This window comes from Sebastes fasciatus, chromosome 11, assembly GCF_043250625.1.
Source record: "Sebastes fasciatus isolate fSebFas1 chromosome 11, fSebFas1.pri, whole genome shotgun sequence".
NCBI classification, from domain to species: Eukaryota; Metazoa; Chordata; class Actinopteri; order Perciformes; family Sebastidae; genus Sebastes; species Sebastes fasciatus.
Genome location: NC_133805.1, coordinates 23664621 through 23690802, shown reverse-complemented (window position 1 = coordinate 23690802; position 26182 = coordinate 23664621). Strand labels below are relative to the sequence as shown.

Sequence of the window (26182 nt, the reverse complement as noted above, 5' to 3'; positions counted from 1 at the left end):
GTGGAAATATCGAGGCTCTAATTTAAAAGCGAGAGTCAGCGTGACGGCTGGATTGAGTTAAAGTGCTGTGTCGCAGACTTGGGGTCACATTAAGCCCACCTGCTGGACGCCATCTGGCTGGTCTTTCTAATTAAGCTGTGGGTGCCCTATCATAGCACTCAGTTTGTCGTTGGGTGGTCATCCTTCATGTGAGAAAAGGGTGGCGAGTAGAAATCATTACATTAATTGCTTGTTTTCGTGGAAAAAGGGAGAAGGTTGCTTTGTGAGGAATTATTGATGCCTTCCTATGATTAGAAGCAGAGTCACATCTGTGAAAAAAATAATGTCTGTGAAATATGTAATGAATCCACCATCTTATCTGTGAAAATATGACCTCTGATATTCTGTTCAGTACACTATAATTTCTGATAGATTATGAATGTCAGCAACTAAAAACACCACAATGTGCTCACGTTTTAATGTGTAAATAAACTCCAGAGTTTTGGCTGAAGTGCCTCTACCCTGGAAATTCAAAAAATGCCTCTAGATTGTGAAAAAAGTATCAACATGGGCAGGGCATATTATAACGCAATATGTATAATTCAAATACTTACTTTAAAAAAAAGTGGTTTGGGGGTTTAGTTACTCTTTAAGCATAGACTAGAGATGTTTCCCCGTCTAGTTCACAGCCCACTGTGCACATATGTTGACCTTGTTAATGTACAGACTGACATTGTTCCTCATGAAAGTCAAAAACATTTATTAATAGTAACATTTTGCTAAGGCTGTATGATTGTACTTGGTTTGACGTGCACCAACTAGTCTAATGTTGCAAGAGCAGCTTGTGAATGACACTTAGCATCAACAACTCTTCACTCACCATGTGGACAGTAAAAAGGTCCTGACGGTTCAGCATGGGAAGGAAGTAGGACCAGGCGGTGTTCTTCGTCTTCTTGGCGTAGTCAAAGAAGATGCTGACCCGCTGATGGTTCTCCTGAGTCACAGATGAATTAAGATTTGTAGATGAGCTCTTGGATCGTAAAGACTTATTTCCTGCACAGCTGGAGCAACTGATTGACTGCATGGAACATAACCCATGTTTACAAGCAACAAACTCATATTTTGATCAGGGTTTCGGTGCTGGTCCACTTGTCCTTGAAGGTTTCAATGTCCCGGACAAATGGGAGAAATTCTGGTCAAATATTATTTGTAACTATAAAGCAAGGAATCTCTGTCTGTCTGTGGGTGTGTCCTTCACATATTCCGTGCTTTGGGGGACTTTTGTAAGTTATTTTGGGGTCCAATGAGTTAGAGTAGGAACATAATTCAATATTTTTCACATGTAAACATCATAAAAAATCTATAGTTATTTGGGGCCCTATTAGTTGGGGGCCCAGGCAGTTGTCTACCTTGCCTAATGGTAAAGTCTGCCCTTGGTGTTTATTTTTGTGAGCCAGAGTGTATTTCACCTGTGTTTCTGACCGTGTCTAGCGGCAACTTGGGTGTGTGACAGAACAATGTCAAACTGTAGTAATAAAATATCACATGCTTTAGAAGAAGGGAAGCCAACTCTAGAGGCAGCGGGTCAGATTCAATCCCCTGGGCAATGCGGTAAAGACTCAGCCTTGGTACATGGGGCGCATGCTCTACCAGGTGAGCTACCGGAGTGCCGCTTAATTGACAATTATGTCCTATTTCTCCATTTAAAATCTTGACATTACCCAAGACTTTAAATGCACACAAAATCTAAAGCAAAACTCTTGCTTGGTGGGGGTAAAATTATCTTCTCAAAATGTCTCTATACAATGCACAAAGATGTCCTATTTGTCCACACTCCGTGGGTCTGTCTGTGTACCTGCAGAGTGTCATCAATCAGAGTCAGGATGTACTGGACTGTCTGTTCCTTGGAGATGTGGGCCATCAGGTTCAGAAAGGTCTTTGCACACTGAGCAAAAAAAAAAATAGATATATACAAAGTCAGAAAGACACAGCACCTGTGCACCTATTGACAAATTGAACAACCTGCCTTTGCTTTTATTCTGCCTGACACCTCTAAAACAGTCAAGGGACTAAACTCGGATAAGCAAAATGCTTATGTTACAGCAAAACGGTGCTTTCAGGTCAAAAATAGCACTACAACAAAAGAATGCAGTTTAAAGGCATTTTAAAAGCCAAGACACTTTAGATGGTTTAAAGTCTTTTCACTATGAAAAAAATGACAGGAGAGCAACAAATCCTCTGTCTCAATGCTTACATGGTAAATTGTACATTAGTTCAATGCCCTAAATTACGCGCCCCTTCCACTGTATAAAGTATTGGCACCAGCTCTGTGAGATCACAAGAAGATAAAGAAGGAAGTAGCATGTTTTTTTTTTATTTTCCTTATATTATTTATCTTCTTCGTGCAACCGACTGTCTGTCTGCTTAGTTTGGAAGGTTGTGAACTAAAGATCAAGTTGACAATAACTGTAAAGAAATCTAAAGGAGAACTGCTATAGCATGTGTTGGATGATGACATTAACTAAACATACAGACACTGTAAAGTACTCAATACCTGATGTCCTTCATTGGTCAGAATGACCTGTTTCTCCTCAGTGTTGGCCACCTCAAATTTCTTGATGAATTCACAGTCCTCTGTCGAGATCATCTGACTCCTACAAGAAAATTCATCACGACATTTTAGCACAATATGCAATCAATTACATACATTTTTAATTTTGAACAACACCTAGTGCATGTAATGGCTTTATTGTTAAGCACTTTGAGCTGCATTTTTGTATGAAAGGTGCTATACAAATAAAATAATTATTAATCATGAGGCATTCAGAACATTTCCTTTACATAGAACATACATGTATCCTGCTGACACTCTCACTGGAGGACTGGGCTTTGTCTCGTTACTAGCACGCTGCTTCTAATTGCACGAGCAGCTTGCACAACAATGGCAATTCACCAGAAATACCACATGTTCTAGTTAAGGCAAAACACACCACTGATGGTCCATAGAGGCAGCTAGTTTTAGTAAAACATGCTTTTAGTATATCCAAACTAAATGAAACAAGGAATCAAATCATCAGACGATTTTCTAGAAATGATTATGTGAGTCACAAGTCAGCTCTGCTGTATTAAAACACACAGGCTCAAAGAGGAAGTAGCACCCAAGACAGTGAATCACAACACAGGAACGAGAGCAGAGCTGCTTTTAGATTGAAACAATGCACTCGGTCTGGGGCTGCACGATTTCGAAAAAATATTTAAGTGTGATTATTTTGACTGATATTGCAATTGTGATATGATTTGCGATATTAGAGGGAATGATCATTTTTACATCACTATTCTCATTTTCATTGGAAAACATATTTTTGCGGGGATCTGTACCAGTCTGTAGAATATGATGTGAAGGCCAGGACTGCAGCACGACAATATTTAATTTAGAATGATATTTTGGCACATATTTTGCCTTTAACAAATATTGTGCCTCCTGCGATTTGAATATTGCAGTCGGCCAAAATTTCAATTAATAGCGCAGCCCTAACTCGGTCTGCAATTATTACACTGATGCATTCAGAAAGATTGATGTAAAAGAGCTAAACTTGTCTAAGAAAAATGTAATATGCTGATTTAAAAAAATAACAATATCACTATAAATAAATAAATAAATAAATAAATATATATATATATATATATATATATATATATATATATATGTTTTTTTTTTAAACAAAACATTGTAACTTGCACACTTTGCTAATGTATATAGTATGTTATTCTATGTTCATATTTCATATTTGTTATGCTAGTTGTAGTAGTCGGGTATATTTATAGCGTATTCCAATATTCTTTATATATATAAGTGTACATTTTATTTACTGTTCCGGTGCATTGCCTGGCTAACCTGCTGCTGTAACACAATAATTTCCTAATCTGGGATCAATAAAGTATGCTAATATCTCAAAATATGCTAAATATGCAAATTATTCATCAAAAATATATGCCACTTATTTTTTTATTTATGCCAAGTAGAGCACTGAACCTCTCAATTTCATTAAAAGTAAACTTTCTGAAGCAGAGGAGAAATGTATGTAAATGAGGTGGACATAATATTAGAAATATCTTTCAATACAAATTAGTCAAGAGTTTGCATGTTCTCCCTGTGTTAGCGTGGGTTTTCTCCGGGTTCTCCGGCTTCCTCCCACAATCCAAAGACATGCAGGTTAGGTTAATTGTTGACTCTAAATTGCCCGTAGGTGTGAATGTGAGCGTGAATGGTTGTCTGTCTCTATGTGTCAGCCCTGTGATAGTCTGGCGACCTGTCCAGGGTGTACCCTGCCTTCGCTCAATGTCGGCTGGGATCGGCTCCATACCCCCGCGACACTGAATAGGATAAGCGGTTATAGATAATGAATGGATGGATAAATTAGTCAAGTAAAACACCACCACTAGACCTCAATAGTAAACATAAAGTAGAACCTTTCACACAGTGTCAGCAAAAACTAAAAAGGTACAAGTTAAATTCATGGCAGAGCTGTTTGTGTTGAATTGCATTAGTACTGGTGTACCTAATAAAGTGTCTAGTGAGTGTATATTAACATGATGCATCTACTGTTGTAGTGTGGACTTACTGAAGGTAGGACTGCCAGTTGACCAGGTTGGCCCGCACCTCAGCTGCCTTTGCAGCGATGATGTTGGTGGGGACTGCAGCATCCACAGCCCCGCGGATGTCCATCATTTAATATGTCAACTACAGTAGATATCTATGGAGAAAAATCCAGCTTCACCTGAATGGGAAACACCAGAATTAACATCAGCAGAGTGACTCAACATCAGTTACAGGCAGGGTCTGAAATCAAGTTTTTTTCCTCACCTACCACTGTGGCAGGTCACTGAACATTTCTACCAGCCACTCAATTTTTTTTGTCTGCCACTTCTGAAATCTATGTAGAACGCTTTAGAATTGTAAACATTGAATTAGTACCAGACAGTATAAATATGGAATATATCATGTAATGTTAATACCTGCCTATTTCAAACTTAGGAACTGCTTTTTAAAATAGTATTTCTTAATATAAGGAAAACAATATCTGCCATGGTAAGATAAGGTAAGATAAGATAAGATAAGATATTCCTTTATTAGTCCCGCAGTGGGGGAATTTGCAGTGTACAGCAGCAAAGGGGATAGTGCAAAAAACAAGATGCATCAGCTAACACAGTAAAAAAAAAAGAGCTAAACAAAGTGTAACAAAATATGAACCATTTAAATAGAAGGAAGGATACAAATAGGAGCAATATATACAGTATTGACAATAAACAGACTATTAACAAAATTGCACAAGTGGAAAATGATATTGCACAGTGAGAATGAATGAATGAAATTCCATCTGAGAATATCAGGTTATTGTCAGTTTTTTAAGTATAAACAGACAACAATTAAGTCTAATAAGCTTAACAAAATCACATTTTATCATTACAAAATTATGATCCTTTAGAGGACACAGGCCACAAAACATAATATCAAGATCATTGATGCTGCCAAGTGAGATCTACTGTGGCAATATGGAAAATAAGAGATGCTTTAGTCACAATCAGTACAAATGAGGGATATCCTTGGTCAGGTTATTGTCAGTTTTTGGTGTGTAAGTAGTCTACTGGGAGCAGTGCTGGTTGTGACCTGTAATGTCTACCTGCCACAGCCAAAATTTACCCTGGATTTGACAGGTGGCAGGTGCTAATTTCATTCCCTGGTTACAGGTGTTGTTGGCCTGGTTGTGTGTGTACAAGCTGAACATTGTAGTCCACATTATAACCACTTATAACCGACAACACACCTGATGCTGATAATCAATTAAAGATGGCATAACTATAGTTTGGTTAGCTGTCACAGAGCAGAGGAAAAAGCTGTTATACAACCATGTTTTAGCTGTGAATAATTTGCCCTTTAAACCGTGAATACTTCAACATGTGCCAGAAACATAAACATCACATGTCATCTAAATCTGACCTCAGTGAGCGAGCTAACAAACAGTGCTAGTTGCTATAGTTATCAGCAGGTCATAGATAACTAGCTTAACATCAATGTCACGACATGTCATGCTGGGTTTTTCCGACATAAACCAACGCAGTGCATATCCTGTGACATTAAACTACATTAAGGATGTATAACAACTATAACACATTTATTTAAAACCGTCAAATTGTTAAAAAAAAGAGACACACCGTTAGCTACGCGGTAGCTTAGCAACAGCTAGAGGATGCTAAGCTAAGCTAAGCCTAACATAGCTTGAGATCCACTCCGTCACCGTGGCAACAAGACCACCGGTACTACAGGTAAGCACCTTTACTATCACTCAGTCCGACAACTCGTATGTATAGGATTGTTTTTAAAATGTTCTGATAATGAATAAAGGAGGAAAATCTCGGTTTAGTGAACGTTACTCACCAGTTTACCTTCCTGTATGAACAGCTGACTGACTACAACACGCTGTCATGTGACAGTCAGTCACATGAGCCGCATCTGACCTCAGCAGGAGCTGCTGCACGCAGAGAAGTGAAGTTAACTTCACAAATAAGCTCCTACTGAAGGCAGATGGAAACTTAAATCTGAAGTATCATTGCTACAGTTTCTTAGAATAAACATATAGGCAATAGATGACATATTATAGAAGCTAAACAAGTGTTGAACAATACCAGAAATTGCTGTAAATGTCATATTTCTTTGAAAAAGTAGCATCACCTTATTCACTTTGTTTTATTTTACCCACTTATTTATATGTACAGTACATGAATGTGGGTATATGTATGTGTGTATATATATGCAATATATGCTTGTATGTATGGGCATGAACATGTGGGTAAATGAGCGTGTGTATGCATATATATATATGTGTGTATTTGTTTATCTCATAGAATTACTCTTACTATTTCTATATTTATCAATATAAGACAGTCACATGCACCAGATCAGGATTTTTTTTTTATTTCATTTTTTTTTTATTGAAGAAAATTAATTTACAAACATTAAATAAGGCATTGTAATCTAAACTCAATACTTCTAACATACAAGGCACAACTGGCTAGGAAAGATAACTTAAATTATAAAAAATAATATAATAACAAAAATAAAAGAGAGGGTGGAAAATAATTAAAGGAACAAAAAAGAAACACATAAATAAATAAATAATAAGTGTGGTTATAAATGTGGTTCAATTTCCTGAACTTAGGAAACCTTGAAAGCACCAGTGATTAAGTAGTAGTAACCCTAATGCAGAGCTACAATGTCGCATGCTACTGAGTAATTAAATTAAGTCACTGTGTCTCAGACTGAAGCAGCATACCTGAGTTTGACAGCATATGCCGTCTGAGGGCAACACTCCTCCACCATCTCCAGGAATTGGCCAAGACTCAGGTCTGGACCCTGATTACCCCACATGAAACAAAGTGGTTGTATGTTTTTTGGGGGGTTTTTTTATTGAAGAAAATTAATTTACAAACATTAAGGCATTGTAATCTAAATTCAATACTTCTAACATACAAGGCACAATTGGATAGGAAAGATAACTTAAATTATAAAAAAAATAATATAATAACAAAAAAAAAAGAGGGTAAAAAATAATTCAAGGAACACAAAAAGAAATGCATAAATAAATAAATAATAAGACTGCACTCTTCCATAGTAGCTCTAGGGGTCATCATCATATACTGTATGTTTAGTTCTTCATGAGCTCTGAGGAGAGACTTTGCATGTTGTCCTTTCATTAGTCTTAAAGCACTGAGATGATTGTCAACAAGGTCCCTTTTGAAAACGGAAAATAGGGGTTTCATTTTCCTCCATTTGGATGCATGGATGAAAAAATTTGCCAGCAGTATCAGATTGTTAAATATCATCGCAGCTGATTCTCACATACAAATCCCTCTATGCCCTTGCCCCTCAGTACCTTACCGACCTTCTCCACCCCTATACTCCTACTATCGGAGACAAAGCCTTCAGTGTCGCAGCCCACGCCCTCTGGAACTCTCTCCCTCCTGAAAGAAATGCTTCATCCCTGGACACTTTCAAAAAGTACCTCAAGCACCACCTGTTCATCAAGGCCTTTGACCTCAGCTACATATATCTACCCATCACTCTTTAATTACTTAGCTACAGTTCTTTTTCCTCCGTTTTATTATTGGTATCATTTTGAGTGCCCTCTTTGTAAAGCGTCCTTGGGTGTCTTGAAAGGCGCTATATAAGTCCAATTTATAATTATTATTATTATTAAATTACCACGTGGAAGTTCTAAATCTGTCTGCGTGAATGATTCAGAAATTCTACTCCCTTGTTGTCTTTTTAATAATTCACTAGCCTTGCTTAAAAAACAAAAAACAAACAAACAGGTAAAAAGTTGGCTTCTGCAGTGAAATATGAAATAGATACAACCAAAGGGACTGTCTGTTCCCCTGCTGCCAAAAGCACAGACAGGACTGAAAATAGATCCTAAAATCAAACCAAAAGTTGGAAAGACAAGCAGGAGAACAGACAAAATTAGTACCGTCCATCAGACAACATCCGGATGGGGCAAGAAAATATCCACAACCACATGTGACACCAGCCAATCAATTACAATCAGCTGTGTTATCAGTTGAGGGGGGATCTTAACTTTGTGGCTTTGTGAGGACGACAGAGAGCTGAAGTCAGTTGATTGCTCACGCTGAAGAGCTTTGATCAGTGTTTATCCTTGTGAGTCTCTAATGAGCGGCACGTAGAAGCTCCTCAGTAAAACACACTGGCACCATAGTGTGTGTATCTATATTAATGGTGCTGCATGTACGTTGTGGCCATATGTTCCCTCTACAAAGTGTTTTAATCCATTCTACTGCGTGGGAGTTCATCAAGGAGCATAATATACAATCACAAATGAATCCACGTCTGTCACCAGTCTTCCTCTCTGTCCATCTCACTCAGACACTAAGACCTCCTGGCTTAATCTGGCCTAAGCTTGTGAGACGCAGTAAAGCACAGAGGAATCAGGATTGCATCCAGTAGGGACATTGTCCTAATCCCCTTCTGCCCTCTCCTTTGTAAACACTCTTCTCTTCGTCAGGGTCACTGATGCTTTTTATCTCTCTCTCTCTTACTGTCTCTCTGTCTCTCTGTCTCTCTGTCTGTCACAATGTGCTTCAGAACAGACGCCGGGAAAACATAGAGGACAGGAGTGTGGATTTTCTTATGATCGGAAAGAGACTCGAGCCTCACGTGGCGAGTGAGGCCTCATGGTCGGAGCATGCCATGTGTTAGAGCGGTGAGGCAGTGGGAGATCAGGCCCACGTCTGCTCTGCGGGGGATCAGACGCACCAGGGCCCTGATGTGGCAGCGGATACGGAGACTAGTCCGGGCCTGCCGGCTACATGTGGGATACCCGGTGAACTGCAATGACCCAGTCCAAGAGGAACAGGAGATGGTGTGCCTTGAGGTATGGCCATGTTGGAGTTTCTTTGATAATAGCCTCATTATCATAAACATACCACTGATTATGACTTTGGAGCTTATTTTCATGCTAAAAAGTCACCAACCAGTCAAGTAAAACTACAGCTGTACAATACAGTTGACTTTGTTTTGCTCTTTGAATACATATTTCAGAAACGTTGTGAATCACACAGCAGCGCTAATCAGTGTGTTGCTTGTTGCACTAATAAGCAGCCACAAATAACAAAATAACACAATAATAAGTCTGTCGCTGAAAGTATTCTGTCTAAAGTATTACTTGTGAGGTTCAGAGTAGCAATATGTCTCCACACATCTATCAAATGATATTTTTTTCTTATTATTGATCACAGTAAGTCAGTAAATGAATCGTCCTTCATACTGTTGTTATTGTAACTAGATTGCAATCTGTTGTGAGCATCAGCAGCTCTTTCTGCTTCTTGCCAAACTTCTATTTAGGGAAGTACTTCCTGTCTGAAAGAGGCCTAAGAAGATTAAAAGAAGATGGTGTATCTTGAAATAGTGTGATACCAGTCACTGGAAATCTAAATTAAGTAGTGTAGTCGGTCACACAGACAGACTGACAGACAGACAAACAGACAGATACCCAAAATACATGACAGCCCCGCCCAGTATTAACGTCCAAATGCATTAGTTAAGGAGTTGTGCCGTTTCTAACAATAGTCTGAAAATGGGATTTTGCTTGGCAGCAGAATCATTCTTGGTAAACGGATAACTAAAGATTTCCGATAGCTTTCTATGTTTATATTCACAGAGTCCTTTCTGTGGGGTTGTTGGAGAACCACAGCATGAGCTGCTCCCAGAACTGGTTACAGTGGGAGGACAGAAGGAGTCAGTTCAGATCATCACACACACACAACACACATTTGTTTCTTGGCCAGGTGTACGAGAGCAGAACTGGAGACTGTTAAATTACAGTAAAAAAAAGTGACCATAAGTCAATAGCAATAAAAGTATATAGAATACAATGAAAAGACTGTGACCCATGACATTAACGGTGCCTTCAAATGAAACTCGTGAGCTCGTGTTTACAACATGGTAAGTCGTGTACACAATATGCTTGGTGTTCAAGTAGTTAAGTCGTGAGAACACCGCTGCTAAGCAACGGCAATATTAACGTTACTGTCGGCGTCTAGAAGCCACAGAGGCTAACAATTTAGCAAGCTGGCAAGTGTGTAACATAATGCAGGAAATGCAAAGGCATAATGACAGAGGAAACAGATGAGGCCATTGGTAATATCAACATTTTCCTCAGACATATTATAAAATTACAAAGAAAAACAATATACGATTAAAATTACAATATGTGTACCGAAAAATTGAGTTCCATGGCCTTCGCCATTTCTGACAACGTCAACAAACACGTCACAACTTGTGAACTCGGACGAGGTCGTGAATACCACAAGAGGGGGGCGTTCATGTGGACTCTTCTCGTGAACACGGTAAACACGACCCCATTTGAAGGCACCATAAAAGAGTGCTCCACCAATTTAGCATTGCAGTTCGATAACATTGTTGGACTCAAGATGAAAAATAAAGGATCAAAATTGATGCAATAGAACCAAAAGATATTGTCTTTTTAATTCCCTGCTTCCATTCCAATTCTTCTTCCAAACCTGGCGCCTACATTACCCACAATGCAACTCGACTGCAAACAGTTTGGTTGGACATTTGGGTGTGTTATGCTAGTAGTGGCTAATGTAGCCTCGAGCTGCTATAGCCTCAAGCAGAGATGAGGAGCCGGCTACAGAGGTCTGGTAAACTTCTTTCTAACTCCGCATCACCCGATTTTTTTTATTATTATTTTCAAATTTGTAGTCTTCAGATCCAACTGAAGTCACATTTCTTGAATCAATTAATCATAGCCACAGCTCCCCCCGGAGCCACAGAAGGATGTAAAGCAGTAGTACTCCCCAAGACCTGTTAACAGACATTAATGTGTAAAATCAGTGGAGTTCCCCTTTAACTGGAGAAAACATAGACTGGTGGATGTTAATATCAAGCCTTTAAATTCAGACTGTCTTCCTGTATTTTTCCTTTTTTTTCTGAATAAGTTCATTAATCAATTTGAGATTCCAACAGCAAACATTTGGACTTGCCATGGTAGAAATAACACAGGTGTGATCAATAACACCTGACCCCCCTGACTGTCGTTAACGTTATTATTTACACCTGTGCTTTTCCTGCTATAACATCTCCACGCCACCATATTTAGGGTCATAAAGGATCGAAACCTGTAGCAACAGAGGGTTTGACAGCCACTTGTGGAGTCATATGCAGCCGTCCATTTTTATTTTATCCATTTAAGTATAACAGTAGACAGTAGAAGGGACAGTGTCATGCAACAATTGTCCCCTTGCATTCCATTGATCTTATTTGAATTCAGGGCTCCTGGTTTTGTGAATGCTGGCTTAATGTCACAGATTAGGAACCACTGTGGCTGTTTGTTATTATTGATACCTTTTCCTGCTGTGACAAGTCAAAATGTCTGCTGTGAAAAAGGTCTATGACGTGGTCAGCACCTTAGACCTCTGGGCCAGACCTATCTTTATTTAATAACATCTGTGACTGAGTTCACACTAAATCACGCTTTATTGATGACCACACATACAGAATATACAGTACGTAACAAAAAGTGCTCATCTTTCACATGATGATCATTCACACCCAGTTTTCATTAGAAAAGATCATGTGATTTGCCATGCAGTCAGTTCACAAATGTACCTACTTGGTCTCTTAGACCTTCACCTATTTCCATGTATTGTTTTATACCAGAGACCACTGGTTCCCAACCCAGGTGTCCCAACCCCTACTAGGAGTCGCCGAAGCTTCACCGGAGGTCGCAAGGCCTTCTTGAGGGCTGTTAGACAACTTTTAAAAAAAAATATACAGTTGGCCTATATCACACCATTTAATTCATTTATGTGAAGAAAATTAAATGAAATTGATATTTTTAAAGTTTGGATTATTATTTAAGATATAAACTTAAAAATTTGAAAAGTACGCAGTTTAAACAACAAAAGAGCTAATACAAAAAAGGCCAAGCATTAGGGAGAAGAAAACACTGAATTTGTTAAATAAAAGAAGCCTATTAAGTTAATGATTGTTAAAAATAAGTTCCTAAAAGTAACAGGAAAAAATCATCTCTGATGCAATATTCACATTTTCTAAAAATTCATCCAAATTGCTCGTTTTACACAAACGTCCTGCAGTTATTGTGTTCACTATTTGGGTTAATTGTACAGTTTATCAATTGTTCTGTGCTGTTATTGTTATGCATTAAATTTTATATGAAATATCCATAAAATGTCACTAATTCAGGGGTCGTCAATTTGCTCAATGACAGAAAAAGGATCCCTCAAAGAAAAAGGTTGGGAACCACTGCAATAGATTTTGTAAAAGTTCTTTGTAAAAGCATATATATAGATAAGATTTCATAGCGTTAATGAAAGTCAACTGTGCAATAAATGACACCCATTCACAAGCCATTGCTTAATTATGTTCCAGTTGTAATTTCATTACCTTTTATAATGCACCAGTCCAAATAATTACAGAAACGATAACTGATAAAGATCATGCCTCTTAACCTTCAGAGTCCTTGTCACAGAGATTTCCCTCCACTTATTGATGCTCTCAAGAGCTCCCAGCTGTATTGTCAGTGTGTACAGGTAATTGAAATTATAAGGAGATATGATATGATTCTAATTAGCGTTCCTTTTAGCACAGCCTCAAACCACCCTGCAATGCATACTTTTGAGCTTGAATCAGGGCAAGAGATCATTGATGGCATTTTGGACGTATCAGGTATTTGCACTATTGTAAATCCATTAAAGCTTCAGTAAGCAGTATATTTTTGGCATCATTGGGCAAAATTTCCATAATAACCTTTCAGCATATTGTAATTCAAGTGTTCTGAGAGAAAACTAGACTTCTGCACCTCCTCTTGGCTCTGTTTTTAGGCTTTAGAAAATCTAGCCTGTGACTGGAGACTTTGACCAATCACAGGTCATTTCAGAGAGAGAGTGTTCCTATTGGCTGTGCTCCGCCCATGTGAGCGGTGCTTGGTCTTCCCTCAACTGATCTCAACATGGCTGCCGGGTCACAAACTTTCTCATTTTACAGCTAAACAGTACACTACAAGATGCTTCTGAAAACATTTGAGGCAAGTAATGCATTACAGTAACAGAATATTGATTCATATTTGATCAGCGCTGCCTAGTTTGACCGTTTGATCAGAGTTGGTGAGTGATTGACAGCTGCTCAGAGACGGTAGGCTCCAGCTCGGCTCTGATTGGTTGTTTTCCTTTCCCTGTCTGTGAAATCTTGCAGATGCCATTAGGAGCACCGGAGGACACCGGAGAACACAGAGGCACATGTTTTTTTTCCAGATTATCTGTGTCATGCTCTACTGTCAGGATATAGTGACCGTTCCATAAGAATAACAATTTTAAATCATATTTGCTCCAATTCTACCGACTGCTGCTTTAAGTATTTGTCGGTTGGTGTAGTCATTTGTGTTGTTTCATGTATATTTTGTATTCACTGGCTGCAAACTGAATTTCCTCTTGAGGAACAATAAAAGTAAATGTTACATCAAATAGCAGTACAATAACATTCACTTCCTGCAACATTTATAATGATGACTTTCAAGAAAAAGGTCAGATCGAATCACAGCAAGACACCGTGTGTGCAAAGATACATAATGTGTCTGCTGCAAGGCTCTAAAATGTCTTTAAATGAGCCCAATAGAATTGTGTTTACTCCTGACTGATGGTGGTAATTTGGACAATCAGTTTGCATGAGGACGTATTGCCTTGAGTTCGATTGATAATGTGACGTTAAAGTAAAAAGAACAGATGACTGTGCAGCTTGGTTACAAGGATTAAGACAGTTTTATTAAATTGAGCCTGACATTTACAGTACAAAGAACAACTTGATGACTACACCATAGAAGAATAATGTCAACGGGAAATAATAATAAAAAAAAAAACACAGAGAAATTTACTATATTCTGTTGCCATCTTTGTGATTGGACGACTCATCTTCACCTTCAAAATGCTCCCATGATCTCTTGAGTCGTACTGTAACCACACTTCCTCTCCAGTGCCTATCTGCATGTTGAGCTCCAGTGATCAAATCAGCAGTTAATTCCATCTTCCTCAAAGCTTCACAATGCTTTGAATCCCCTTAATCACACACTGAAAAGACTTTATTCATCCTGTCCCCCCATGCAGATCTGGCGTCCTACTCTTCCGTGTGACCTTGTGCGTTCAGACTCCTTCCTTCCACTTGGCATTGTGCCCTGAGAGGGGGAAAAGTCTGCGTGTTCGTCAAAATCCCAACAGCATAAAGTATCAATCGTTGCTCGCGTGTGTATGTATCAATCTCTCGTGGCTATTTGTGGGTCTATGTTGCGTAACGTGAACACAGGGGAAGGTGTTAAATGAAGTGTTGTGGAGAAAATCACATGTTCGTATCTCTAGAGGGGAATAAAGACATGTGGATGCTCAGGGCATGCCCCGGTTCAGTACAGTAATTAATCTGGACAGGAAGGAAATCTCTTCCTTCCTCCCCTTTTTTTTTTTTTGACAAGATAACAGAAGAGATGAATGCCTAATCCTTAAGTGATACAATAGGCAGCATCATAGAGCAGCACCAGGTCTGTGCAGACACTGTAAGAACAGTCAGTCTTGTATTATATAGGCACTCACATTTTGCAGCACTTCTTATTACAATGTGGGCATTAATTTCCATGGCATAAAAGAGCATCTTGACAAACAGTGTGACCTAGACAGTGTAGATTAAGTAGAAAATTAGATACAGTATGCTGTACTACACATTTGCAGAATAGGCAGAGTGCCATCTGGTGTTTGTACGAAGCAGAACATGATGTGCATCTAAAAGCAATGTATTGCTAAAGGCATATAGTAGATTGCATGTGTGGAAAATGTACATCACCACTGTCTCTAGCTTGATTCTGCATCAAACTAAACAAGCACATTATAATACTCATACAATCATGTCAAATATTAGGGATCATATTAAAGAGATCATATCCTGCAAGCGTAGCCGCGCCGTTCACTTATTCATATGACCGTCGAGGCACTATGAGTCAGTCAGTGTGCACGGGGAACGTCATGTTAGTGCTGCAGTTCTAGCCACCTTCAGATGGCAGTGTTGTCTTCTACATCATCATCATTGGTTGCAGGCCTGTTCTGTAGATTAAAAGGCAAAGAGGAGCCTGGCAATCATCTCTAAAAGAGTCAATTACTAAATGCTCAAATGCAACTGGAAGAAATGGCAACATATGATTTAATTTGAAGTGTGTGTAACGAGGATATAGTACGGATTAACATTGCTGCATAGGGAGAAGCAATGCAACAAATGTAAATGTCTATTAACTTTTCAGAGTTGTCTATTAAATTCAGGATAAAAACAACTATGGATGCTACAGATTCAAGATGAAAACAACTATAGATGCTACAAGATAAAAACAACGATAGATTGTACAGATTCAGGATAAAAACAACTATGGATGCTACAGATTCAGGATAAAATCAACTTTAGATGCTACAGAAGATAAAAACAACTATGGATGCTACAGATTCAAGATAACAACAGAACAGATTGTGTGAATGTGTATATGCATGTGTCTATGTGTGTATATATTCTGCATGACTGTGTCTGCATTGACACAAAGGTTGTGCGTATGAGTGTGAGTACAACATGTATGCAGTATGTGAGCGCACATGTATGTGAAAAGAGGATATATAAAATAAAAAATTGTTTGCTCTTGCTCTTGATGGATGGATCAGTGAGGAATGTGGAAGCACTTAACTCACAGTGTATAAATGTAAGACTAAACTTCACAAATTATGTAATAAAAGTCCTGCTATATCCTTCAGAGAGATTTAGTTAAAGGTCCCATATTATAATAAAGTGAGATGAAAGTATCGAAACACTCAATCCACAGGGAAATACACACAGCCCGTATTCAGAAACTCCGCATTTGAAACAAGCTGTCAGGATTTCTGCCCATTTGTGATGTCACAAATATACAATTTTAGATCCTTGACACAATTTCAAAGTAAACATTCTAAATGTGTCCCAGTTTATTCCTGGTTGCAGTGTATGTGAATGTCATCAGCTGACAGGAAGTACACATGGACCCAATCTGTTGCCTAGCAACGCAATTCTGTTGCAATTCCGTCGCAATTCCGTCAACATGCGCTAAAACGGAGCATTTCATACAGAGGGTAATACAGGTATATTCAGGCCGACAGTATCAGGAAAATAAAGTTTTTTTTTAACAATACAGCATGTTAACATGTTCTAGTAGAAACACAAAATTCAAGTATGAACCTGAAAATCAGCACAATATGGGACCTTTAAATGAAGTGCTGCAGCCTATGGCTGTTTCAGCACCATAGACAGCGACTTCCGGCAAAGGCTCACTCACTGGCACATGTTTTGCAAAACGAAATTATGTTTTTTGGGGTTTATATTTCTGGATATTTTGGGTTTTGTAAATAGCTGCAATGTAACAAGAGCTCAAGTGAAGTTTATGGGTGTTTTTTAGTTTGTAGGCTTAATTTTCTTTGTTATAAAACTGACATGCACGAAATTATGTTTTATTTTGGGTTTATATTTCTGGATATTTTGGGTTTTGTAAATAGCTGCAATGTACACTGTAAACAATTGCTGTTAATTTACAGCAGGATTTCAACAGTATGAACCTGTTATTGATAAAAACAGTGCTTTAGTGTTAATACAAAAGAAAACCTGTTAAATTACGCTCATAGGCCATTTATTAACTGAACTATAATGTATTCTTAAAAAACAGCACTTTACTGCTGATCAACTGTCTAAAGTATCATCGGTAACAGTTTCATGCAGTATTGTTTTAAATCTGGGACCTGATCTGCACATGTGAGGCTTGTACATTGTACATGATTGTAAAATCAGTGCATTAGCTCTGTTCTTCACTCACATGTTGTTATGGTTTGCATTCTGTGCTTGTAGCCAGCTATAGACAGACACTTTTGGAAAAGTGTCAACAAGTCTATTATAGCCTTTTTCCACTAACAAGTGCCTTTAATTGTATTTAGTGTGACTATTCCGATGTATGTAACCTGATAAGTCTATTCATCTAGGCAAAAAATAATGTTTATTAAAATGTATGTCAAAAATACAACCTAAATAGTGCATTAAAACAAATCAGTAAGATAATGTAAAAGAAAGGTGAAAAACAGCTATATAATGTATCTTTAAACAGTAAATTAACTGTAAAATACTGTGAAATTAATAAAAGAAAAACAGTTCAAACTGTATTTTTCATTGACAGTACAAAGCTGTAAATTTCAGCGACAGTATAATAATGTTAATTTTACAGTACCATAAAGGCAACCCTGCTGCCAGTTCTTTACTCTTATTTTACTGGGAAATTCTTAACAGTATGTTGTTTAGTTTGTATGCTTAATTCTCTTTATTATAAAACTGACATACAGCCTTTGCCTGCATATAAGGCAGGTTAAAGGAGCTGCACTGTAGCAACCTGTCTGTGCCATACTGTCTGTCGGTGGCTTTACGCTCTCCACTGAGCTACTACGAGCTGGAGAGGAGACGCATGCGTACTGACTTGAAGCAGCCGGTCGGGAAAAAAAAAAGCCTTATGTGCCATCGGATGTAATCAAGGCAAAGAATTACCTCTTCTCGCTGTGCATACATGGTGAAATTGTAAGTACTGGTGTATCGTTGCACGGACATGTCGTGATGCAGAGGCCGTTTCTCGGTATTTTGAAATGGCATGTCACTATATCTCGCTGTGTGCAGTGTGTGTGGGGAGCTTTTAACAGATCTAGGCAGTGTCTTTTCGGTGGTTGTCCATGCAGGGCTGAAGAAGCTCTACGGTTCTTCATGTTCATGGTGGCACTTTCCACATTGATGTGCTTCTGCTGCGGAGTTTGCTGCTAATGCAATATGGTTTCTGCTGATAAAAATCGCTCAGGGACGATTAGTGTCGTTCCTATTTCTGCTACGGTAAGATTGAAGAAGCAAGGTTTTTATTTGGTGTTATCATGATTTTATCCTCTGAATGGATGCAACCACCCCCCACCATCCCTCCATTTCATCGTCTATATAGTCGAGCCATACTGCAAATTGTGTGCACCTAACGCGTAAAAAGATGCCGTTTGGGCAAAAAAGACGCACGAAATTCTGCAGCTGGATGTGAGTGAAACCAGCGCGCGGATCCATTTTAGAAAATGACCAAATGGTATTGTATTCAGTGAAAGGCTGTGATAGAGAGATGCTGCGGTTATAGATTTGCAAACTGCGCCTTCAGGCCCCCCCTTCCTCCTCCTCCTCCTCTTCCTCCCTCCCATGTACCAAATCTCCTGACATTTTAAAAAAAAAAAAAAAAAAAAAAAAAAAAAGCATCGTTTCGTTTCTTGTGTCAGGTAGTATAGCCGGATGTGTTGGGAAGCGACAGCTTTTTGTTACATAAAATGATCTGACAGGATTTGGCAGCGTCTGACCTGGTGATGACACATTTGTTAAAATCAGACAAGAAGTCATTCTGTGAGCATGTCTCTCTCTATCTATCTATCTATAGGCCTTTATACACCTTTCATAGGGGATTCTGTTGAATAGTCACAATTATAGCACAGTATCATTTCCTATTGGCATGATAAATGTATAGCCTAAAGGGTGCTTGCCAAATTTGACCAGTAAAAATCATAAAAAAAAGGACAAATATTTACATTATGTGTTTAATTCATTAGTCCACTTGGGCCCAGAGCATTGCAAATCCTTTAATGCACTGCTTTTACACTCACAGGCTTTACACAAATAGGATGTTTCAAATTTTGGATTATGAACATTGAGTTCATGGTCAACAATCCATCCATCCCTTTTTTATACATGCAGCTGGAGTGTATACGGGAACATATACCGCCAGTTTGAGATTAGAGGGACTGAAATGTGCATGGTGGGAGCATGTTTGGCTGCAGGAAAAAACAAAAAATCAGCAAATTATTCTTCCATACTTTCCCCCCAGCATTCCTTTACAGTGCGACCCCTGGGCATGCCAGCACATGCTCCATCAGCACCACTTCACTTCCTGCACACATAACACATAATAGGTGTAAAACTGGTGAGTGGTGCATTAAATAAATCTAATTAATCTGGTGAAAGTGATCAAAGTGCTGGTATAAATGGATATCACGCTGGTCTTATTGCAGTGCTGTCCTTGCCATCTGTATTGCACTGGCACTGATTTGTATCATGCGGGTCAAGCGATTTTTTTTTTTTTACCACAAGATAAAATCTCAGTTAAATACTATTCCTGACATAAACCCAGTGCCTCTCCTCTGTCTATAGCCCATGGGATCAGAGCGGATGGAGATGCGAAAGAGGCAGATGTCGGTGCAGCAGGAGTCGGCAGCGGGGGGAACTGCACCGGCCCAGCAGGGCCAGCCGGGCCAGGCCAACCCACGGGGCTCAAACGCATGTTGCTTCTGCTGGTGCTGCTGCTGTAGCTGTTCCTGGTAGGTCTTCACCACCCGAGAACTGGCTCGTTGTGGCGCAGCATGGCCGACATCACTGCACACAGGACGGCACAGCCTGAGCTATACCGTGTCTCAGCGGCAGGCTCTGTTTGTGTCTTCTGTGCTTGATATTTTTGCATGTGAGCAACCTTGTTACAATGTAAAAACCTAAACACCAGTCACAGTTATCTGCTGAGGATGTGAGAAATGTGAGCTCTTGAAATATCTGCGGTTCAGTAAGCTTAGTGTGGATGAAATCCAACCAAATCAGACACATTTACAAGACAACACAGATAGAGATACCAAGCTAAACAAAGATAGTAGGCGAAATAAATAAGCAAACATATAGCTGTTTATATACAGTATGAGTATATATATATATGTATGCTATATGTATAATGAGTTTATTCATTCTCAGAATAATCTGCAGATTATTTTCTCGATTAATTGACTAATCGTTTAGAATGTCAGAAAATTGTAAAAAAAAATTGTCCATCGCAATTTCCCAGCCCCAAGGTGACGTCCTCAAGTTGCTTTTTTTGTCCAACCAACAGTCTAACACTCAAAGATATTCAGTATATTATCAAAGAAAGCCAGCAAATATTTATATTTGAGAATCTGAAACCAGCAAAATCTTGGCATTTTTGCTTAAAAGGTGCTAAACGCAAAATTCAGAGCATAGCTATTTCCTCCACACAGCTCTCAACATGGTGACGGCTGAGCCGGCCATGGATGTATTAAGAGAACTGGATAAAGCGTTGGAGGCGTGCTCCCGTTCAGTCCTATGAGAGTTGCTCAGTGGCGCATGAAGCCATATGGCTCGACTGCTGAGTGATAAATTACCCGGATCATCCGGCAATCTTCCGCAACCAGTAAAGCGTTTCCTTTAACCCCTCCTCCCAGCCCTCGCTGCAGCCCTCGCTCCTAGCCGCGGTCTGGGTCTCATTCACATGAACGGAGGAAGGGAAATAACTCTGGATTTAGCTATTAGTGGATCTTACAACTTTTAGGACCTAATGATTTAAATAAGGGCTATTCAAGTGTTCATAATGGGAAGTTGATTTACCTAAAAAAAAAAAAATTATCTGCTGAGTTGCAGACGTCTCTTTCCCAATGTAAGTCTATGAGAAAAAGTTTTTTTGGGCCCAACGGCATCACGTGACGGACACGGAAGTTGTAGTACCACCGTCTGCCCACTACGAAAATTTGCTTCAAAGCCCGGCGCTCTTCCTGGGGGCTTAGAGCTGGCGGCTCACAGCTAACGGTGCTAACAGTGCAAACAACGGCAACAACCGCCGTATGAGCGCAGTGCAGAGCGGCATCCGTGAGCTAGCCAGTGGGGTACGCTCACATGCACCTAACGAAACACCAAGCCCAGTGTTGTCATCTCTTCCAATGAAAGTACCTATAGCAGCACTAGCTCCATAAGTAGCGAGAAAGTCGCCAAGTCTGCAAGTCAGACAGTCTGTCCTTTCAGGCCTTCCCCAAAAATATTAAAATTATGAATGTAAACAATAAACATGGCTATTGTTAGTGCTCACAGTTAAGCTAGCAGCTTGTAGAAGACTCCTGTGACTAGGGATGTCACGAGAACCGATACTTCGGTACCAACTCGGTACCAAAATTCCAAAAATGTGACGGTACTCGTTTTCTTCGGTACCAAAGGTACCGAACGATGCCTGTAATGGTCATTTGGTACCGGAGCGGAGGTAATGGAGATGCGATTCTTCCGGATTTAATGGCGGCAGTATTCGCTTTCAAGTGTTCTCATGTGCCGTGAAATGAAGGAAGAAGAAGAACGCCGTAACAGTACAGAAGAAAACAACAACACGAGACGTGAAAGATGGCAGCTGTTGCAGCGCTACCTCCGCCTCAACTCGTTGAGAAAACAAATAGCAAGAGTCGGGTATGGAAGTACTTTGCGTTTCGAGGTGGATTTACAAGGAGTAATAATAGATTCGCAAAAAACAGTATGCGTTGCAGTAACGGTGCCGTCGTACTTTTCTTTCCAATTTAGCAAAGTACCTCAAAGACAGACATCCAGACAATATTGTTTGTTTTAAATACTTGAAGGCTTCATGCCACTCTTCTGTTTTGCAATGTTAATAGACATATCTTTTTATTTATTACTTAAAGGCTACATGCCTCTGTTTTTTGTAATGTTCAAATATTTTAATATAGGAGTGCGTGTTGAATTACATGGGATTTATTGGTTTTTTTTTGCGTTGTATCGAATTGGTATCGAGAATCGTGTAAATTCACTGGTATTGGTATCGACTACTAGATTTCTGGTACCGTGACATCCCTACCTGTGACGCGCAATGAGTGCACGAGCAGAGTGCAGGTAGACAGGCAGGTAGAGTGTGTGTCAAAGACTGACAGAGACTGCTGGGATAATGTTTATGTTTATGTTACACTGTCAAATAAATGCTAGATATGTACAGTAAGATGATTAATATACAACACATTAATGAATAAAAATGATGATGGGCAAGTCATAATAAAATTGTCTGCCTCACTATTAGGAATGAAGACCACGATGAAAGGAACCGAAAGACTTCTTATGACGTCAAGGAAGGGACCGAAGACTGTGAAGACTGGTCAGTTGAATTCACTGCACAAAAAATGCCAAATCTACTAAACATATAGTGGAAGTAAATGTTCACTCACACCCCTTGTTGTCCAACGCTCTGTGCAGCCCGATGCCCACGCTGGAGGAGGTGCGCGTGTGGGGGCAGTCGTTTGACAAGCTAATGTGTTGCCCAGCGGGGAGGAACTCCTTCCGACAGTTTCTTCGCACCGAGTTCAGCGAGGAGAACATGCTCTTCTGGTTAGCCTGTGAGGAGTTCAGCAAAGACCCCAATAAGAGTGCGGTAGAGGACAGGGCTCGGGTCATCTACGAGGACTACATCTCCATTCTCTCGCCCAAAGAGGTCTGACAGCTCTTCATTTAAACTGTTATTAAAAATGTGGTGATTGCAAGGTTGAAACTTCATGTTATATGACGAATGTTTATCTCATTTTCCTTGACATTAAAGGAATAATTACATTTTGGGAACATTTTGAAGTTTTATCATGTCTGTATGGTAAAAAAATTAAACAGCTAGCCTGGCTCTGTCCAAAGGGAACAAAATCCACCAACCAGCACCTCCAGTGGCGAGAGGCAGGGGCGAAAAAAATAAAAGGGCCACCAGCTGCATGCGGTTGGGCACCAGAGTGCAGAAACGTTTCTAGCATGTAGGGCAGTCTATATGGCACTGCATCATGTTTTCTCCTTTTAAGTGCACTGCATCTCATTTTCGCTACTGGAAGGGTACCCTAGAGGGCACTTCATCACATTTTTGTCACTGGAAGGGCACCCTAGAGCGCAATTCATCGCGCTTTCTCTACTGGAAAGATACCCTAGAGGGCACTTCATCACATTTTTGTCACTGGAAGGAAACCCTAGAGGACACTTTATGTTTTCTCCAATGGAAGGACACCCTAGAGGACACTTCATCACGTTTTCTACATTTTCTCAACTTCATCACGTTTCCTCTACTGGAAGGGCACCCTAGAGGGCACTTCATCATGGTTTCTACGTTTTCTCAACTTCATCACGTTTTCTCTACTGGAAGGACACCCTAGAGGGCACTTCATCCCGTTTTCTCTAAGGGAAGGGCACCCCAGAGGGCACTTCATCACGTTTTCTCTACAATAGGGGCATCCAAGAGGGCACTTTTTGCTGCGATTCTTTCGAACACGTTACATCGTTTTTGTTTAACCTGTACAAAAACCTTAAGTGCATGCTATCTATGTTATGCTAAGTATATGTTGGGCAACTGGCAGAGACTACTGGAAGTCACATGTCCCAGCCAAGAAATAGTTCAGAACATAAAGCGTAAAGCAGCAATTATTTTGTTTTTGAGCTTTCGAGGTGCTGGTAGATGAATTTTGGTACCTTTAGACAGAGCCAGGCTAGCTGTGTCCTCCATTTCCAGTCTGTGTGCTAAGCTAAGCCAACCGACTGACTCATATTTACTGCACAGACACGAGAGTGGTATAAATTTTGTCATGTAACACTCAGTAAAAAACCAAATCAACTTATTTCTCAAACCCAAACTTTTCCTGTAAGAGACAATTTGTCATTGATAATGTGCACATGCTGTTCTCTCTAATCTCAACCCCTGTTCTTGACTCCCAGGTGAGCCTTGACTCCCGCGTGCGTGAGTCGATCAACAGAAACATGCAGGAACCCAACTTGCAGACGTTCGACGATGCCCAGCTGCAGATCTACACACTAATGCAAAGAGACTCGTATCCCCGCTACATGAACTCCGCAGCCTACAAAAACCTGCTCAACACTCTGTCAGAGCAGTCCCCCGAATCTTAGGGTGGTGATGACCTGTGATATTTTAACTCTCTTTATCCCCCCCGCCCCCCTCAATCCTTACTCCCTTTTTTAAATTTTTCTTTGTATGTTCAGTGTAGGATTACATGAACCGGGCCTCGGGCCTGGCCCCTCCCAGGGATCTCAGCGCTATTGTGATCTGCACCTGACCGAAGACACTCAGGTCTCAAAATCTCCCGAGGGCTCGACATCACAAGTACTGCTACAGATCAACATAGCAAAACACTCCAAAGGAATATGAATACATTTTGTTTCCGTTTTATTTTTATTTCTTTTGATAGAAATAATCTATTTTATTTGTGTTCAGAGTTTTTTATGGTCCGTTGTTTTTTTGTATGATTGTTTGGGGGGAAAAATGATTCCTACTGTAGACTATATATATTTATGAGTTTGTAAATAGTAAAAATGGAATTGTGGGTATTTTATGTAGAAACGCCTGGTTCTATTTACTGCGTATGAAAATCAAAGCTCAAGTCAAAGGCTACGTGTTAGCTCTACTTGCAGGCAGCTTTGTGGGGTACTGTATGATTTTACCTTGGTTTTACCCTGTTTTGTTACCTAACCTCACACTTTGGTACCTGTGACAGCGACTTGGCAACTCCAGTTCGTGTAGAAACTGTGCGTGATTGAAAAAAAGTGTGGTTATCAGTGAAGTGACGATAGCTCTCGTCACGGTGTGCAATTTGTTTCCGTAAGAAACTCAAATCAATGATGGAAGGCTATTTTAACTTTCTTTACTCACAGAAGATTGCCTATTTAAGACTTTTTTTTTATTATTATTCAAGTGTTACTCAATGCACACCTCATAGGTTTAATATAGTTTTACCAGTGTGACATAAGAACCTATAAGAAGTAATTCTATTTACCAGATAAAGTATTTTTTATTTATTTATATCTATTGCCAATACAGAAAAACGAACGAGTACAAATTATATGTAAGTCCTATGGTGGAGTTTTCAGTTTCTATATTGTTAGGTTACTGTCAGAAAATGTAGAAATGTGGGTTTATTTTATGGGTCCATCATTTCATAATAATTTCTGTGAAGTTTCTAAAATAACTTGGTACTAATTTTTTGGGGAAATAAGAATTTCCTTGAAAGAATTTCCCCCATTTAAATCCAAGTAAATATTAATTAATTATTCATGCATGATTGAAAACCTTAAGGTATAGTACGGCATCTTATTTCTTACACATAACTGCTTTAATTCTATGTTTTCTCATGACATGAATTGTTTGGAATTAAATTAATTGGCAGTGTATCAACTTTCTCTATCTTACCAATAATTGGTAATAAATACATCGTTCTTTTCAAGAAACTTTTTTGGAAATTAGCAGTTAATTACTCAATAAATTACAGACGGGTAATATAAAGCGTCGCCGAAAATTAGTGAGACATTTTTGACAGCAGGTGGAGTCATCGGAGTATCATCCTGCAAGATTTTGACTTAAAAAAAGCTCACCTGCAATATGAAATTGACTTGTGGTTGAACTTGATGCTGGGGTCCGGCCAGGTCAGCAGCAACACCAAAGCTACCATGTAAACTGTTCATACGTTTAACGAGAGCGTTTCCATTGACTGAAAAATTGGAGTTGCCAAGTATTAAATACTTTTATGTATTTAATACTGATAGTTTTAGTTGAATTACTTTGTTGCCTCACAAACATGTCACTCAAAGACAAGATCCTCACATGGGGAAGTGCCTTGACATTCAATTTTATGACATCTTTCTCATGGGCAACAGTTGTTTTCAGACTCTTGCCATAAAGGTGGTTACTAGAACACAAGG

General features: G+C 39.4%; 2 protein-coding genes and 1 long non-coding RNA gene across 9 annotated transcripts in view; 1 reads left to right on the top strand and 2 right to left on the bottom strand.

Moving 5' to 3' along the window:
- Positions 1 to 6537, bottom strand: part of atp6v1h (ATPase H+ transporting V1 subunit H) — a 29652-nt gene extending 23115 nt beyond the window's left edge. For 2 of the 3 annotated variants that reach the window (XM_074651687.1, XM_074651689.1), the window contains exons 1-5: positions 6416 to 6537; positions 4602 to 4757; positions 2534 to 2633; positions 1835 to 1924; positions 860 to 973 (exon numbers count right to left, since the gene is read on the bottom strand). In XM_074651687.1, coding sequence (XP_074507788.1) covers positions 860 to 973; positions 1835 to 1924; positions 2534 to 2633; positions 4602 to 4708 — 411 coding nt within the window. In that variant the 5' untranslated portion in view covers positions 4709 to 4757; positions 6416 to 6537. Of the gene's footprint in view, positions 1 to 859; positions 974 to 1834; positions 1925 to 2533; positions 2634 to 4601; positions 4758 to 6192; positions 6331 to 6415 lie in introns of those variants that run through there. The other variant, XM_074651688.1, reaches the window with a different exon arrangement.
- Positions 1 to 26182, bottom strand: part of LOC141777463 (uncharacterized) — a 234776-nt gene that overhangs the window by 66169 nt on the left and 142425 nt on the right. The gene's annotated exons all lie outside the window — the stretch shown is intronic.
- On the top strand, positions 6160 to 24754 carry rgs20 (regulator of G protein signaling 20). Of its 5 annotated transcripts, XM_074651716.1 has the most exons (7): positions 6160 to 6303; positions 9137 to 9425; positions 19838 to 20004; positions 22530 to 22604; positions 22703 to 22937; positions 24188 to 24377; positions 24470 to 24754. In XM_074651716.1, the coding sequence occupies exons 2-6, from the start codon at positions 9237 to 9239 to the stop codon at positions 24374 to 24376; spliced, it is 855 nt and encodes a 284-aa protein (XP_074507817.1). In that variant the 5' UTR covers positions 6160 to 6303; positions 9137 to 9236; the 3' UTR covers position 24377; positions 24470 to 24754. The 5 variants fall into 5 exon arrangements, with proteins under 5 accessions (XP_074507817.1, XP_074507816.1, XP_074507820.1 ...); XM_074651715.1 differs by having other exon boundaries at positions 6162 to 6303; positions 24188 to 24754; XM_074651719.1 differs by lacking the exons at positions 6160 to 6303; positions 9137 to 9425 and adding an exon at positions 11138 to 11209 and having other exon boundaries at positions 24188 to 24754.

What these genes read in the sequence shown, in the direction of transcription:
- rgs20 (XM_074651716.1), top strand. Translation starts at nt 9,237, where the DNA reads ATGCCATGTGTTAGAGCGGTGAGGCAGTGGGAGATCAGGCCCACGTCT. An exon ending in AGGAGATGGTGTGCCTTGAG is followed by an intron (nt 9,426 to 19,837) that starts GTATGGCCATGT and finishes CTCTGTCTATAG; the next exon opens with CCCATGGGATCAGAGCGGAT. An exon ending in TGCTGCTGTAGCTGTTCCTG is followed by an intron (nt 20,005 to 22,529) that starts GTAGGTCTTCAC and finishes CCTCACTATTAG; the next exon opens with GAATGAAGACCACGATGAAA.